At 46.3% G+C, this 14,527-nt stretch overlaps 1 protein-coding gene across 1 annotated transcript in view; it reads right to left on the reverse strand.

The window, feature by feature from the left end:
- lrp1bb (low density lipoprotein receptor-related protein 1Bb) overlaps positions 1 to 14,527 on the reverse strand; it is a gene marked incomplete at both ends in the record, with an annotated part of 246,847 nt that overhangs the window by 7,846 nt on the left and 224,474 nt on the right. Inside the window, 4 exons of the mRNA XM_083909007.1 lie at positions 127 to 240; positions 3,186 to 3,290; positions 3,560 to 3,734; positions 4,255 to 4,416. Coding sequence (XP_083765133.1) covers positions 127 to 240; positions 3,186 to 3,290; positions 3,560 to 3,734; positions 4,255 to 4,416 — 556 coding nt within the window. The remainder of the gene's footprint in view (positions 1 to 126; positions 241 to 3,185; positions 3,291 to 3,559; positions 3,735 to 4,254; positions 4,417 to 14,527) is intronic.

Here is a 14,527-nt window from a genome sequence, read left to right on the forward strand (position 1 = left end):
AAGGCAGCACTGTGAGAAAGAGCCCATGTACTGTACTGAGGCTGAAATGGAGCCAGATGGAGTTGGGGTGTGGACAAAAGGGGTGAGTGGGCTCTGAATACAGCTGGAGAGGTGAGAGGGACCTACTTGCAGCGTGGTTTGTTAAGAGCTGTTAATGTGCACATCCCCTCATTCTGACAGAAGTAATCGCAGGGGTTGGCCAGCTCATCACAACGTTGGTTCTTGAACCCTGACGTGCAGCTGCAAAACATTGTGTTGGGAGTGATAAAAGGGCCCAGAGAATGTATATTGTTGAACTGTTGGCTGCTTGATGAATGGAGACCAACACACCTCGACCAATTTAGCAGCTTCGGTTAACAAGACGGAGTACGCCAGTGTTGTGTTTGCATCAACCAATTTAGCAAATAAATAAGAAGAAAAGCAACTTCACTGCTCACCAAGTGAAGAGAACATCTGCAAGGGAAGAGTGTTACGCAGCTCTCAGCTAATTCATGCATAACTGTCAACATTTTTTGTCATTTGATTATACACAATTAAAATAGAAAAACACAAATATTTGTACTTGTTTCCACAAAAGCAAAGTCCGCAAAAGGATGTTTAGTGTAAACTGCAGGAAATATTGTTCAGTGAAAATCACATCCACCATAAAAAGGAAAAACACAAAACCGTAAAATAGTAAAATGTTGGCAGTGCCTTTTTACTGCCTCACACTTGAAGTGACCCATAAACACAGAAACAATACACTATGTTTATATAATGAGCCACAGGTAAACCCCAACCCTGGAGTAAGGTTTACTGAACACTACATAAAGTTGCTTCTTTTGGGTCAATAATTGTTTTGTGTTTGAATTTTTCCCTCATTTTAGTGGCGTTTACTGAAAGCTTGCGTCCAGGAGGCTAAAAAATACATCAACAGAGGAGAGTTTCAGTTGTCAGGCTGTTGGGTGTTAAATTACAATGATATACAGTGTGGGTCCATGCTATTGTTTATATATTTCCCTGACGGCTGCAGATTTATTGTTCATGATGGGATTGTTGTTAAAAACAACCACAGGAGGCGAGACGAGGAGAAGACACCTGCAGCTCCATGCATTCATGTTGCAGTTTGACAATACAGGACTTTGTTGAATTAACTCCAGCCCTGTGAAAATGTTTCAGTGGAGAGATTTGTAACTGTGGTGGAGAGTAAAAAAAAAAATGTGGGGGAGGAATCTTTGGATCTTAACATATTGCCAAACGTCAGCTTTGCAGCAAAACAATCCACACAGGAAAAAAACAGCCAAACTCGAATGAAACTGTGACAATACGAGCACACGCTATCAGTTCATTTGTGAAAAACAAGGAAACCTTGAAAGTCAGGTCTAATGAAAGCTGTCTTACAAACCTGCAAAAAAACAACTATAGATGCTGTTTATCTGAATGGAATATTATTTAGAAAAAACTAAACAAAAAGGGACAGAGATTTCTACACACATTTTCCATATTATTATATATATTGTGGGATAGACATGCATTTGCCAAGTCACTGGAATTAAAACAAATAATATTTTTTATATATATCCTCAGTCAGTACGTATACATGCACAGTTTGATCGCGCTAAGGCCTTAATCAGACTAAGACAGGCATTCGGACAACTTGCAACTTGAGTCCGATTATACATGCGGAGGAGAAAATGGATTTCTTGGCCGTGTACATGTGACTGTGACTCTGTCTCCGTAGGTGGCGCTGTAGCTCTCTATAAGCTAGTGCGAATTGAATCAGCTTCCTCTTGACTTTACAGATCAACAAACAGTGTTGCTAATCCTGATACAAATTAGATCGAACATAGCTCTTGCGGTCGCTGTGTTGTCCTAAGAAAGACACCGTCGTCGTTTGCAGTTTACACGTCGTCTCCTACTTCCGGGTCAAAGACCGGGCAGAACGCCAAGTCCGACTCCAGTACAACTAAATGTATGCAAGAATAATCGGACTATTAATCATATTATCCAGGTATGTTAGTCCGACTAAGACTAGCTCGATTGTAGTCGGACAAACGTGTTAACATGACATTAAAAAAAGCGAATTACTGTCTCAGTCCGTCTAAAATGAGACTTTTAACATGCATGTGAACACACTGAGTGACAAACCTGACATGTGACAAGACCAGAATGTTTTCCTTGGCTGTTTTCACTGCAGCACTGATGAAGTGGTTTTTTGTTTTTTTTTCCAACCTGTTTTAGGACTTTGATGCAAAAATTATCATTACAATTGGAGCAACTTTGCCCTGCGAAGTTGACACTCTGGGAAACCATGATGAAATCTACTTTACTCAGAGTATTGAGGTCAAACATTATGATTTCCTGACACCGACATATCCATCATCTCGCACAATCCCTGTTCTTTGCAGCAAATAATAAACCACATTATCAAGACCAGTTAACCTCATTGAAAAAGATGGGATCATTTGCATAGAAATTGATTCTCTCCTCTGGAATTTGTGATAGAGGATCCCCAATTTCATTTTAACTACAGTGGACAATGGACAGTTAGATAAATACAGCGCTGGCTTTTGAAATGAATTTCCAATTTCCTCCTTGGAGAGAGTTTAACACAGCAATGCATGTGATTACAGCTGAGGTGGTATTAATCTTTGGGAAGCCCTTTGAGTGCAAGGTTTTTGCCACTGAGATTCATGGCATGTTCAACCACAGACACGCACCTCATCTCCTTCTTTCAGAGAGAACATTTCTAAAACCTCGCACTGACGAGAGTCAGAGAGGGCTGACATCAGCTCTTAACTGCAAGAAGGAACAGTGTGATATGCTCAAATGACAGGCTTTGGAAGCGTTTAAAATGCTATCCTTTTTTTTTTGTCAGACTAAAAACCTTAAGCCACACTGAGGTGTCACAGCACAAGATGGTGTACCGGCACTCAGCCCCCTGCTGTGCCACAGCGTTCACACAGTGACATCAAAACTTCCCTCAACTCAGAGATTTCTTTGGCGAGGACGTGCGTTATACTGTTCTTGAAGCAGGGAAATGGTACCCCGCGATGATTTTCTGTTTCTGCTTGTAAGGCCAGGTTCATTGAGGCACAGAGCCAGCATTTAAATGTAAACCTTAGGAGTGTGAATAATAGGTGAGGTTTTTTCTTTTTTTTTTGTTCCTCCCCCCACTTTCCTTCACCCATTAAGCAGTGACTTACTGACAGAAAGGCAGGTTGGTGTCGGGGTCCAGGTGACAGGTGCCTCCATTGTAGCAATAACCGTCACACAGTTGGCAGCTCGGTGCTATTCTGCCATTTGTGCAACTGCGGGGCGAGGAAGAAATGGATGTAAGTGATAGAGAGCAGAAACAAAGCTTAGCATTTTACAAGAAGGTTAAATGACTCAGTCGCAGTTTTTGTCAAATACGTGCAGATTTTACTGACATTACCGAATCCCTCAAGAAGGAATTGAGATATAATCAACATCAATTCACACTGCCATCAATTCTATATAAAAAGAGAAGACCTGAAGCTTCGCATTACACCAAACCAAGAAGAGTGACTAGAATTGTGATTAGATGCCAAGCACTTACTTGCAAACCACATCCCCCGTCTCCTCATTAATGAGGCACGGAGCGCCGTGGCATCTGAGACATTTGTCCACCTCGCACTTGTTTCCCTCAAACCTGGCAGGACACACACACTCCACATAGCCACTGCTGGACAGTGTGCAGGCCTTGGAGTTCACGCAGTAGTGATGACAGATGTCTGAAAAGACGGGGGAGAGTTTGTCATGAGAAACTGGGAGCAAGAGTTTACGTCTGGTTTGATTGGAATTGTGCACGTCGTTTCATTTAAAGGCTTAATTATCTACATCAAATGACATCTTAGCAACAGGAAAATAGATATTACCCCTTGGGCAAGCAAGAGCAGAGACAATACTAATGATGTGCAGTTGTTTTCCCACAAACCCATTATGTCAAAGTATTGCAAACAAAAATACATCTTCCGCATAGAAACACCCAAAGGTTATTTGATGATGGTATTTTGATTTTGTTCATCTATAAATAGAGGGAAAAGTGATGTTTGCAGAAAGAAAATACCTTTGGGAATTGTTTTTGTTCCACACTCAGTGTGTGAACTTTAAAACACTTTATTCTGTAGATTTTATGCTGAATAACTGAATTCAAATCAGCCTCTTTGTTGACGCAGCTATTGAAGGGCTAACGTCGCTCATATGAAGGCACAAAATGATGATAATCGTTGTTTGTTTGGGTGCAGGACTCACGGTAAAGACAACGCTCGCCGGTATATTCAGCCATACAGCGGCACACTGGCTGGTTCCCCTGAGTGATGTCACATGTTCCTCCATTTAAGCAGTAGTTGTCGCAAATCCTTCTCTCACAAAAAGGCCCCGAGAAGCCAACGTTACATCGGCAGGTGGGCTTACCTGGATCAAAATAAGCAAATAAAAGCAGAAAGATGAGCAGGGAAAAAGCACAAAATAGGTCTGATTGTCGACAGGAAACGATTAAAATGTTACTTGGAAATAACCGTAGCTTATTATGTTTATTGCGGACAATAAATGCGCTGCTTGAGCGACGTTTGCTAACAGCTACATGGGGCCAGCTGTTGCATGAAATGGCTGAACCAATAAAGTTTTATTTTAGAGTCTTATATATTTGGGTGACAATCTGTCAGGCACAGTTACATGTTCAGTAAAATAATTGGGTCAGACTCGAGGCAAAGATCCAGTATTCCATCCATCATTTTAGACACATATTCATGTGAGATGACCACAAATTGACACCGGTGGAGAGCAGTGAGGTGCACTTCTTCTTAGTTACATCCTCCAGGTCGTACTTTCTTGTTTTTAATACATATTCTTTTAAATGTTAGAATTAAAATAAAAAGTTATTTTCTTCTTACACATTTTATGTTCCATAGAAAAGAAATTTAACAGCTAGGGTTTCTATCCATAACTTGTTGAATCTTATACATCAAAATTAACCGACTGTTTAGCAATTCCATTGGTCTAAAAATGTGCATCACTTTATAATGAGCCATTTATGCTTATGTGTAATGAATACGGAAACTCATCACACCCATTTCCTTCCGTCATCCTTCAAATAAAAGTGCCGTATTCCACCATAAACAACAACTTATTAAACCACCGAGCAGATACAGAGCGACTTTCAAATTCATTTGGGAATTGTTTCTAGAAATCTGTTCCCATCTCAATGTCTTTCACCCTCCTTCAAGTTCTGTTTTGGTCTCCACCAACTCCTGAAGGAATAAGTGGCTCATTAGCTGCTAAATGCCCCGCCGTGTTCACCAGCTAACTGCTACCCTTGTCTGCGTGTGCGGTGCCATTTGGTTTCAGGGCTCTACATACATACATGGGTGTCTATAGCTGCTTTTTTTTTTTTAATCGAAAACACCCACCTGCTGCAGGAGATGAACCAAAGCAGAACATTAAAAAACTAAAATATGACACTCAAATCCTGCAGAAGTGCAGAGGCAGATGATAGACAGCCAGGAAGTACCCGTACTGTACAATGAAAACAGATCCTAATGTAAACAGAGAGCTTTCAGCCAAGGGATCAGCTCCACTTTTCACACAATGGTCACACTAAATCTACCTGAACCTAAAATATCATGCTCTATTTGCTCCATTTTGGCCTTTGTTGTGGACATGACCCTGACCTATAAAAGTATCCCACTTTGTTCCTTTGCAACACAGATCCTTACACTGGTATTGGCGTAGAATGTATAAGTGATGCATTATCGGCAGGTAGAGTTATTTCAGTCAGCTTCTTATAGTCCGTTTGAAACTCTCCCCAGGACGAGCCTATATTCACGGAAGTCTTATACTTGTAATGAATCAAGTATCGCAGATGCTGACAACTAAGTTGCCATGGATACAGGTCTTGCCATGTAGGTCACACTACACTTCTTCTTGGTAATTTTACACTCCGCAATTCTGTGGCAGGGATAATCTGGGTTTGAAATGTCCAAGAGACAATCACGCTCCCTCCAGCCACTGTTGTGTTAAATCAATGACTGCTGGAGGTTTTTTTTTTTTTTTGTAAATGTTCTGTACGTGCAGCGAAATAACAGCTCAGGGCAACTGATCTGCCCACTTTTGTTTTCCATTTCTCTAAAAACTCAAATAAACACTCATGAATATTGCTATTGTTGAAGTATGAAACATTTTTATAGAGTTGCATCCAGGAACATTTTGCAGTAAAAAGACAATTGCGTGTGTGTGTATTCTACCTTGTCTTTTAGCTGTAACTTATACTGTAATTATGAGTTCAGCCATTTGTCACCCGAGTCAGGCTTACTGAGGTTAAGAATCGTCAGATTTAGTCACAATCATAGGCGTAGAGCTGCCAAAGTACACTGTGATGGTGCTCCACCACTGTTTTCTCCACATGAGAAAATGCAATTTTCATAGTTCGTTTAAATTGTTAAAAACATTTAAAATGTTTAAAATGTAATTATATCTGCAAGAGAATGACATATAAGAGAGAATGAATTACATGGACTCATGCAGGCATAAGTTGCTGGTATACAGGTAGCCTTTGAGTGGTACACTGCCGTAAATCATTTATTGTATATAACATCCCAGATTACTCTTTTAATATATATTTTTTCTGCAGGATACTTAAATATAATGCCTGCTGAAAATATTTTCACATCATACTCTCAAGGTCACCATTATGAGGGACCCAGATGGAGTCTTTTGCAGACCCAGGCCGATAAATCATTGAAAATTATTACGTGATGACAGAGCATTTTCAGTGCCGCTTTATTTAGCCTTCACGGCACTTGGGTTAGCGGTGCGGCACGCTCGCGGACCAGCTGTATGCATTAAAAATCACGTCATGTGATGCCACTTTCATTGCGACTCAGTGAGTGAGAGACAAGAGAAAAAGAACCAAGAGGAGAAAGGGTACAAAGGCAGGGAGTTTAAAGCAGATCAGTTGTTGTGATGTGCTGAGTTTATTATAACGGTGCAGTCACACTGATATAAGCTGTAAATGCCACATTTTTTGCACACACTGGGGTTGCAGGGATAATTATATTTTTAAAAATATAATAACTGTCATTAAGTTGGATAAAGGCATATATTTATTATTAGGGTTGGTGTAGTGGTTAGCACTCTCGCCTTTCTGCAAGGAGTTTGCATTTTCTGCCGGTGTGTGCGTGGGTTTTCTCCGGTTCCTGCCACAGTTCGAAAAAACATGCAATGGACGAATGTATGTATGAATGATCGTGGTGGTCAGAGGAGCCGTTTGGCGCACAGAGTGAGAATGTGTTAATTAATAATGGGTCATTTGTAAAGCGCTTTGGGTGTTAACGCATGACGCGTTTGAGAACTGACTGGAAAAAGACGCGTGTGAAGTCCCGATTGTTGAAATTAGTTTTTTAAAAGTTTAGCGTTAATTTAAACGCTAAACTTTAAAAAAAAGCAGAAGCTCACATACGCAGTACACAGGTGCGCTGGTTATTCGTAGCTCTGCTCTTTTCCTTTAATAAACAGCCCGCTCCAGTTCGACTGTAGGTGCGCTAACAGCGCTAAAGGAGCTAACGCCGCTATCGGAGCTAACTGGTAAACGGTGCCTGGGCTCCGGTGCCGCGGCACGTAAACATGAAGTCACAGCACTAATAAAAAGACAGGGATAGCAGATTATTAGTGGATTCCTGTTGCATCTGATACCATAATAAGGTTCTTTTTACTGCATTCCCTCTTACTTGACCACATCCTGGAAAGTAATGTGGAAATAGGAAGTGCCATAATGAGGACAAAATTAAATTTATTCTATATATATTGGCAGATTCAGTGACAGCTTCTTTTCAACTTCAGAATGTTGAATTAGTTTGGGCGAACCACAACACTGTGGAAGCATACTTGCAAAAAGTGGCTTGGACATGTACTGAAAATTCCTCAGTCAATTAACAGAGATGCCCTCAAGGAAGACGATGTGTTACGATTCCACCTGCACCTTCTCCTCAATTTTATTATTAGTGTTGTTTTTGTGGCTGCTGCTCTTTCCCCTCTCCTCTGACTCTGCAGGGGGCGTGGCTGACCCAGTTCCCAGACACCGGTGATCGTTTGCACCTGCGCGGCTCCTCCTCACCTGCACCAGATGTGTAATCAGCGGGGCTTAAAGGCGGAGCCATTTCTCCTCACCGGTGTCAGATCGTTTTCGAACGTACATGGGTAAAGTCATGCTGCCAACTCTCTCGCTGTACTTACCTCACAAGAATACTTACCCGTTCGTCTCCGCTCCAGGTCGTCACGTCTCCTGCTGGTCTTCAACTCCCTGGCTGTTCCGGTCTCCCTATTCTCCTGGGATCTCCTGTGCCACGTTCGTGAGTTGTCTCCACTCTGGATTTCCGCCGACCTGCCGAGTCACCCCCGCAGTAGCTGCAAGGACAATTTTCCTCCTTTCTCTCCACCTATCCCCTATCGCTTCCCACTTTTGGGAAGTCGTTTTTTGTTATACATTTTCGTAAATAAATTTATATTGTTTTGAAATAGCCACCTCCGTCTCCGTCTGCTTTCGGGTCCACGCCACTAATCATTACATAACGATCTGACCAACATGGACCCGGCGGATTTTGACGCGTGTAAGCAGGCTATTTCCGCCCAGGGCGTACTCATCGGGCGCCATAGTCAGATACTTTCTAAGGTCTCTCTTTCACTCCGCGAACTCATGGCTAATGCTGCTAGGTCGGCTAACCCTCCCGTAGCCCCCGCCACTTCCGTTTCCCCTAGCGCGGAGCGGGTAGTTGCGGCTAGTAGCGCTAACTTAGCCACTTCCGCTAGTTCGCCGCGGGAACCTTTTGTCCCCATCCCCGAACGATTCTCCGGGGAGATTGGTAAATGCACAAGCTTCCTTTTTCAATGCTCGCTTGTCTTTAGCCTTCAACCACGCACCTACCCCGATGACAATGCCAAAATTGCTTTCGTTGTAAACTTGTTGTCGGGGCGAGCCGCTCAGTGGGCAACGGCCACGCTATCCCACGCAGACCCCGCTTCAGTTAGCTACTCGTCGTTCACCATCCAGTTGTGCAAAGCTTTCGATCACTCTCCTCAGGAGTCCGACATTTCCTCCAGATTAATCAACACCGAACAGGGTAATTCGTCGGTGGCCGATTTTTCAATTCAGTTCCGCATTCACGCTGCGGAGAGTACATGGAACGACGCGGCGCTGCGCGCTATGTTCATTAGGAATCTGAAAAGAGAAATACGCGATGAACTAGCGACACGGAACGACGCCCACGATTTAGATTCACTCATTGCCTTATGTATCATGCTTGATAATCGCATCCAGGAGAGAGATCGAGAAAGAACGGCGAGTAGCCGGCGCGTCACTAGCTACTCACGTCCTCACAATCCGGCTCCCATTTCTCTGCCTCCTTTTCCTACCTTTCCTGGTTCACCTGAACCGATGCAGCTGGGGCGTACTCGACTCACCTCCGCGGAGCGGACGGTGAGGGTGAGAAGCGGGGCCTGTCTCTACTGCGGCGAACTGGACCATCAACGGGCAAACTGTCCAGTACGCCCAAAAGGACTAAGCTCTCCAACACACGCCGGAGTGTTGGCAGGCGGTGCCGCTTCCTGTGCCACAAAGAAACGTGTGATCCTCCCAGGTCAACTCCGGTGGGACCAGAAGTCGGTCACGCTCCCCTGTCTGGTCGATTCTGGCGCAGACGACTGTTTCCTGGACTTGGACACTGCCCTCCAGGCCGGGATCCCCACGATCCCGCTCGAGACACCGAAGGAGATCCACGACCTCGACGGCAAGATCTTGGCCACAGTCACTCATCGCACCAGACCCATCGCCCTGGTTCTGTCCGGCAACCACCACGAGCTGCTTCAATTATTCCTGATTCCGTCGTCTTCCTCCCCGATCGTGCTGGGCCTGCCCTGGCTGGCGCTCCACAATCCCCGGTTCGACTGGTCGTCTGGGCAACTCTCCAGCTGGAGCGTCCCCTGCCACTCCCGCTGCCTCCGCTCAGCACTGCCCGCTCCTTCGACCACTCCGGTTCCGGTTCCCAAGCCTCCAGATCTTTCCACGATTCCGGCGGCGTACCACGACCTCGGGGAGGTGTTCTCCAAGGACTTGGCTCTCTCCCTTCCTCCCCATCGACCATACGACTGCGGCATTGACCTGCTTCCGGGGTCCACATTACCTTCCCGACGGCTGTATAATCTATCCCAGACCGAACGCTCATGCATGGAAGAATACGTCAACCAGTCTCTGGCCGCTGGTCTCATTCGTCCCTCTTCATCCCCTGTCGGAGCCGGTTTCTTCTTTGTCCAGAAGAAGGATGGTACCCTGCGCCCTTGTATCGACTATCGTGGTCTCAATGAGATCACGGTCCACAACAAATATGCTCTGCCGCTTATGGACGCTGCCTTCAGCCCTCTGTGCAAGGCTAAGGTTTTCTCCAAACTCGACCTTCGCAACGCGTACCATCTGGTTCGTATCAGGGAGGGAGACGAGTGGAAGACCGCCTTCAACACGCCAATGGGACATTTTGAATACCTGGTCATGCCGTTTGGATTAACGAACGCTCCAGCAGTCTTTCAGCACCTAGTCAACGACATTCTGCGTGACATGCTGGACAAATTCCTGTTCGTGTATTTGGATGACATCCTCATCTTCTCGGAGTCCGAGCAGGAACACGTCCAGCATGTCCGCATGGTGCTGCAAAGACTGCTGGAGAACAAACTATATGCCAAGGCAGAGAAGTGCGTCTTCCACGCATCATCAGTTCCTTTCCTTGGTTTTATTATCGACCAGGGTAAGCTGTCTCCAGACCCGGCCAAGATCAGCGCGGTGAGGGACTGGCCGACCCCCTCCAACCGGAAGCAGCTGCAGCGGTTCCTAGGTTTCGCGAACTTCTACCGGCGATTCATCCGGGACTACAGCAAGGTGGCTGGACCCCTCACTCGACTCACCTCTCCGCTGCAACCATTCTGCTGGTCCGATGACGCCGAGAATTCCTTCCAGAGACTCAAGGTACTGTTCACGTCTGCACCAATCCTCTCCCACCCTGACTCTTCCCTACAGTTTGTCGTCGAGGTCGACGCCTCCGACACTGGAGTTGGAGCCGTTCTTTCGCAACGCTCGCCTGCCGACCAAAAACTGCACCCATGCGCTTTCTTCAGCCGACGCCTTTCCCCTGCCGAGGCGAACTACGACGTGGGGAACAGGGAGCTGTTGGCGGTCGTGCTGGCGCTTCAAGAATGGCGACATTGGTTGGAAGGTGCGTCTTTTCCGTTTATCGTTTGGACAGACCATAAAAATCTATCATATTTACGAGACGCTAAACGTCTCAACTCCAGACAGGCACGTTGGGCCCTGTTCCTGGGGAGATTTGTGTTTACCCTCACCTTCCGACCTGGGTCAAGGAACGTTAAACCAGACGCATTATCTCGACTATTCTCACCTGATCCACCTTCTCTGTCTCCCGAGCCAATCATTCCCCCAGCCTGCATCGTGGGGGCTGCTTCCTGGCCGGTGGAGGAGAGGGTCCGTCTGGCCCAACGAGAGGAACCAGACCCAGGAAACGGTCCTCCCAACCGGCTCTTCGTCCCGGGCGCGGCACGATCTGAGGTATTACAATGGGCACATGGCTCTAAGCTCACATGTCATCCCGGCCACAATCGCACTCTCCGGTTCCTCCGCCAGCGATTTTGGTGGTCCTCCATGCCTCAGGACACTGCCGAGTTCATCCGAGCCTGTCCCGTCTGTGCCCGAGGGAAGACCTCGAACCGCCCTCCAGCTGGTCTCCTGCAGCCGCTCTCCATCCCACGTCGTCCCTGGTCCCACATTGCGGTGGACTTCGTTACCGGTCTACCACCGTCTCGCCTAAACACCACGGTCCTGACGGTGGTGGACCGGTTTTCGAAGTCCGTCCACTATATACCGCTCACCAAGCTCCCAACTGCCATCGAGACGGGGGACCTCCTAGTCGAACACGTCTTCAGACTCCACGGGTTCCCGCAGGACATCGTATCAGACAGAGGGCCTCAGTTCGCTTCCCAGGTCTGGAAGGCGTTCTGCTCGGCGTTGGGGGCGTCCACCAGCCTCACGTCCGGGTATCACCCCCAGTCTAACGGCCAAACAGAGCGGGCCAACCAAAGTATGGAGAGTGCCCTCCGTTGTGTCGCCGCCCGCCACCCCGCCTCCTGGAGTTCCATGCTTCCATGGGTGGAATACGCGCACAATTCCCTGGTCTCCGCATCTACCGGCATCTCCCCATTCATGGCGACCCTGGGCTACCAACCACCCCTCTTCGACTTCCAGGAGGAGGAGGTCGCCGTCCCTTCTGTCCAGACCTACCTTCGCCGGTGCCACGCGGTGTGGAGACAGGTCCGGTCATCCCTTCAACGATCTTCCATCCAGAGCCAGAGGCAGGCCAATCGCCACCGCATCCCGGCTCCAGACTATCGTCCGGGACAAAAGGTATGGCTGTCATCTAAAGACCTTCCCCTGCAGGTCGAGTCCCGGAAGTTGGCACCCCGTTTCATTGGGCCGTTCATCATCGAGCGGATGGTCAACAGGTCCGCCGCCCGCCTGAAGCTTCCTAGAGCTTTACGAATCCACCCGACCTTCCACGTCTCACTCCTAAAACCAGTGGAGGAGTCGGACCTGGTCCCACCCTCCAACCCTCCTCCTCCACCCAGGTTTATCGACGGGGGGGAGGCCTACACAGCCAGGCGTATCCTGGACAGCCGACGCAGGGGCCGGGGTCACCAGTACCTCGTCGACTGGAAGGGGTACGGCCCGGAGGAGAGATCTTGGGTCCCACGCCATTTCATCCTGGACAAAGACTTGCTGAGGGACTTCCATCGGACCCACCCGGATAAGCCTGGCCTAGCGCCAGGAGGCGCTCTTTGAGGGGGAGGTACTGTTACGATTCCACCTGCACCTTCTCCTCAATTTTATTATTAGTGTTGTTTTTGTGGCTGCTGCTCTTTCCCCTCTCCTCTGACTCTGCAGGGGGCGTGGCTGACCCAGTTCCCAGACACCGGTGATCGTTTGCACCTGCGCGGCTCCTCCTCACCTGCACCAGATGTGTAATCAGCGGGGCTTAAAGGCGGAGCCATTTCTCCTCACCGGTGTCAGATCGTTTTCGAACGTACATGGGTAAAGTCATGCTGCCAACTCTCTCGCTGTACTTACCTCACAAGAATACTTACCCGTTCGTCTCCGCTCCAGGTCGTCACGTCTCCTGCTGGTCTTCAACTCCCTGGCTGTTCCGGTCTCCCTATTCTCCTGGGATCTCCTGTGCCACGTTCGTGAGTTGTCTCCACTCTGGATTTCCGCCGACCTGCCGAGTCACCCCCGCAGTAGCTGCAAGGACAATTTTCCTCCTTTCTCTCCACCTATCCCCTATCGCTTCCCACTTTTGGGAAGTCGTTTTTTGTTATACATTTTCGTAAATAAATTTATATTGTTTTGAAATAGCCACCTCCGTCTCCGTCTGCTTTCGGGTCCACGCCACTAATCATTACACGATGGAGAGTTAAGACGCAAATTAAATGACACGTGAAAGGAGAATTGAGGGTGAAACAAGCTTCAAGAGTCCTGTAATGAAGTAGACAGAGGCTTTGCTGGATGGGGAAATCTTTTACTGATTTACTTGTAGGGTTACTTTGGGTCAGTTAGTAATAGTGGCTTTCTGCTATCACTTTCCCCCCAAATGGCACTAACCTAACACAAAGTAGAAGAGGTAAAATCAAAGTTTTTGTTTTCGCTGGAGCAAATGTATGGGTTGTGTTTCACTTATACTGCTCGTTAGAGATGAATTGTAGGAAAAAAAGATGCATTTTCTGTGTTTCATTATTTAACAACGCAGCATAAAATGTCTTTATCACCCATTAATATCATAAAAACCTTAAAAAAAAAGAGAAAGAAAATATACAACTCTGTGGTTTGAATGTGTAAGTTTTGCTGCCAAAAGTTCCATTAAAGTGCAGGTAAATCAGGCAAGAGCCCGAGAGCACAAATTCAGTGACACCTTATGTTTATATCAATATAAGTGGAAGAAATCCAGCATCTAAATAATTGTGGTTCTTTTTTTTCACCCACGCAGGGACTTGAGGAAACATTTGACTCTAATTTCTCTCACGCTCACCCATTTCGACAGATATACTTGACCTTCCAACGTCATAATAAGATGTCACAGCATATACAACAACATGTTGTGCCTTGAATCATGCACAAAACAAGACTAACAGCATGCACAATGTGTTTTCTTTAAATAAACGCCAGTGAACTCTCTTTTAAAAGCCTTAAAAGAAGAAAATTATTTGAAAAATGAAAGCAAATACTTAAAATATCAGTTTTTGGAGACAGGTTTCCTAAAAGTTCATTGTTACCAAACAAAAGCTTCTTTTTTGCTTTCAAACAAAGTGAAAAATATGATTAAATAATCGTATCATCAAAAACATTTTGCATTATAAAGCAAATGCTCATATATTTTTGCCATGCCAATTCTGGCACAACTGTTAATCTCTTATTCAAACAGCT

This window comes from Microchirus variegatus (genome assembly GCF_963457635.1).
Source record: "Microchirus variegatus genome assembly, chromosome: 22".
Lineage (NCBI taxonomy): Eukaryota > Metazoa > Chordata > Actinopteri > Pleuronectiformes > Soleidae > Microchirus > Microchirus variegatus.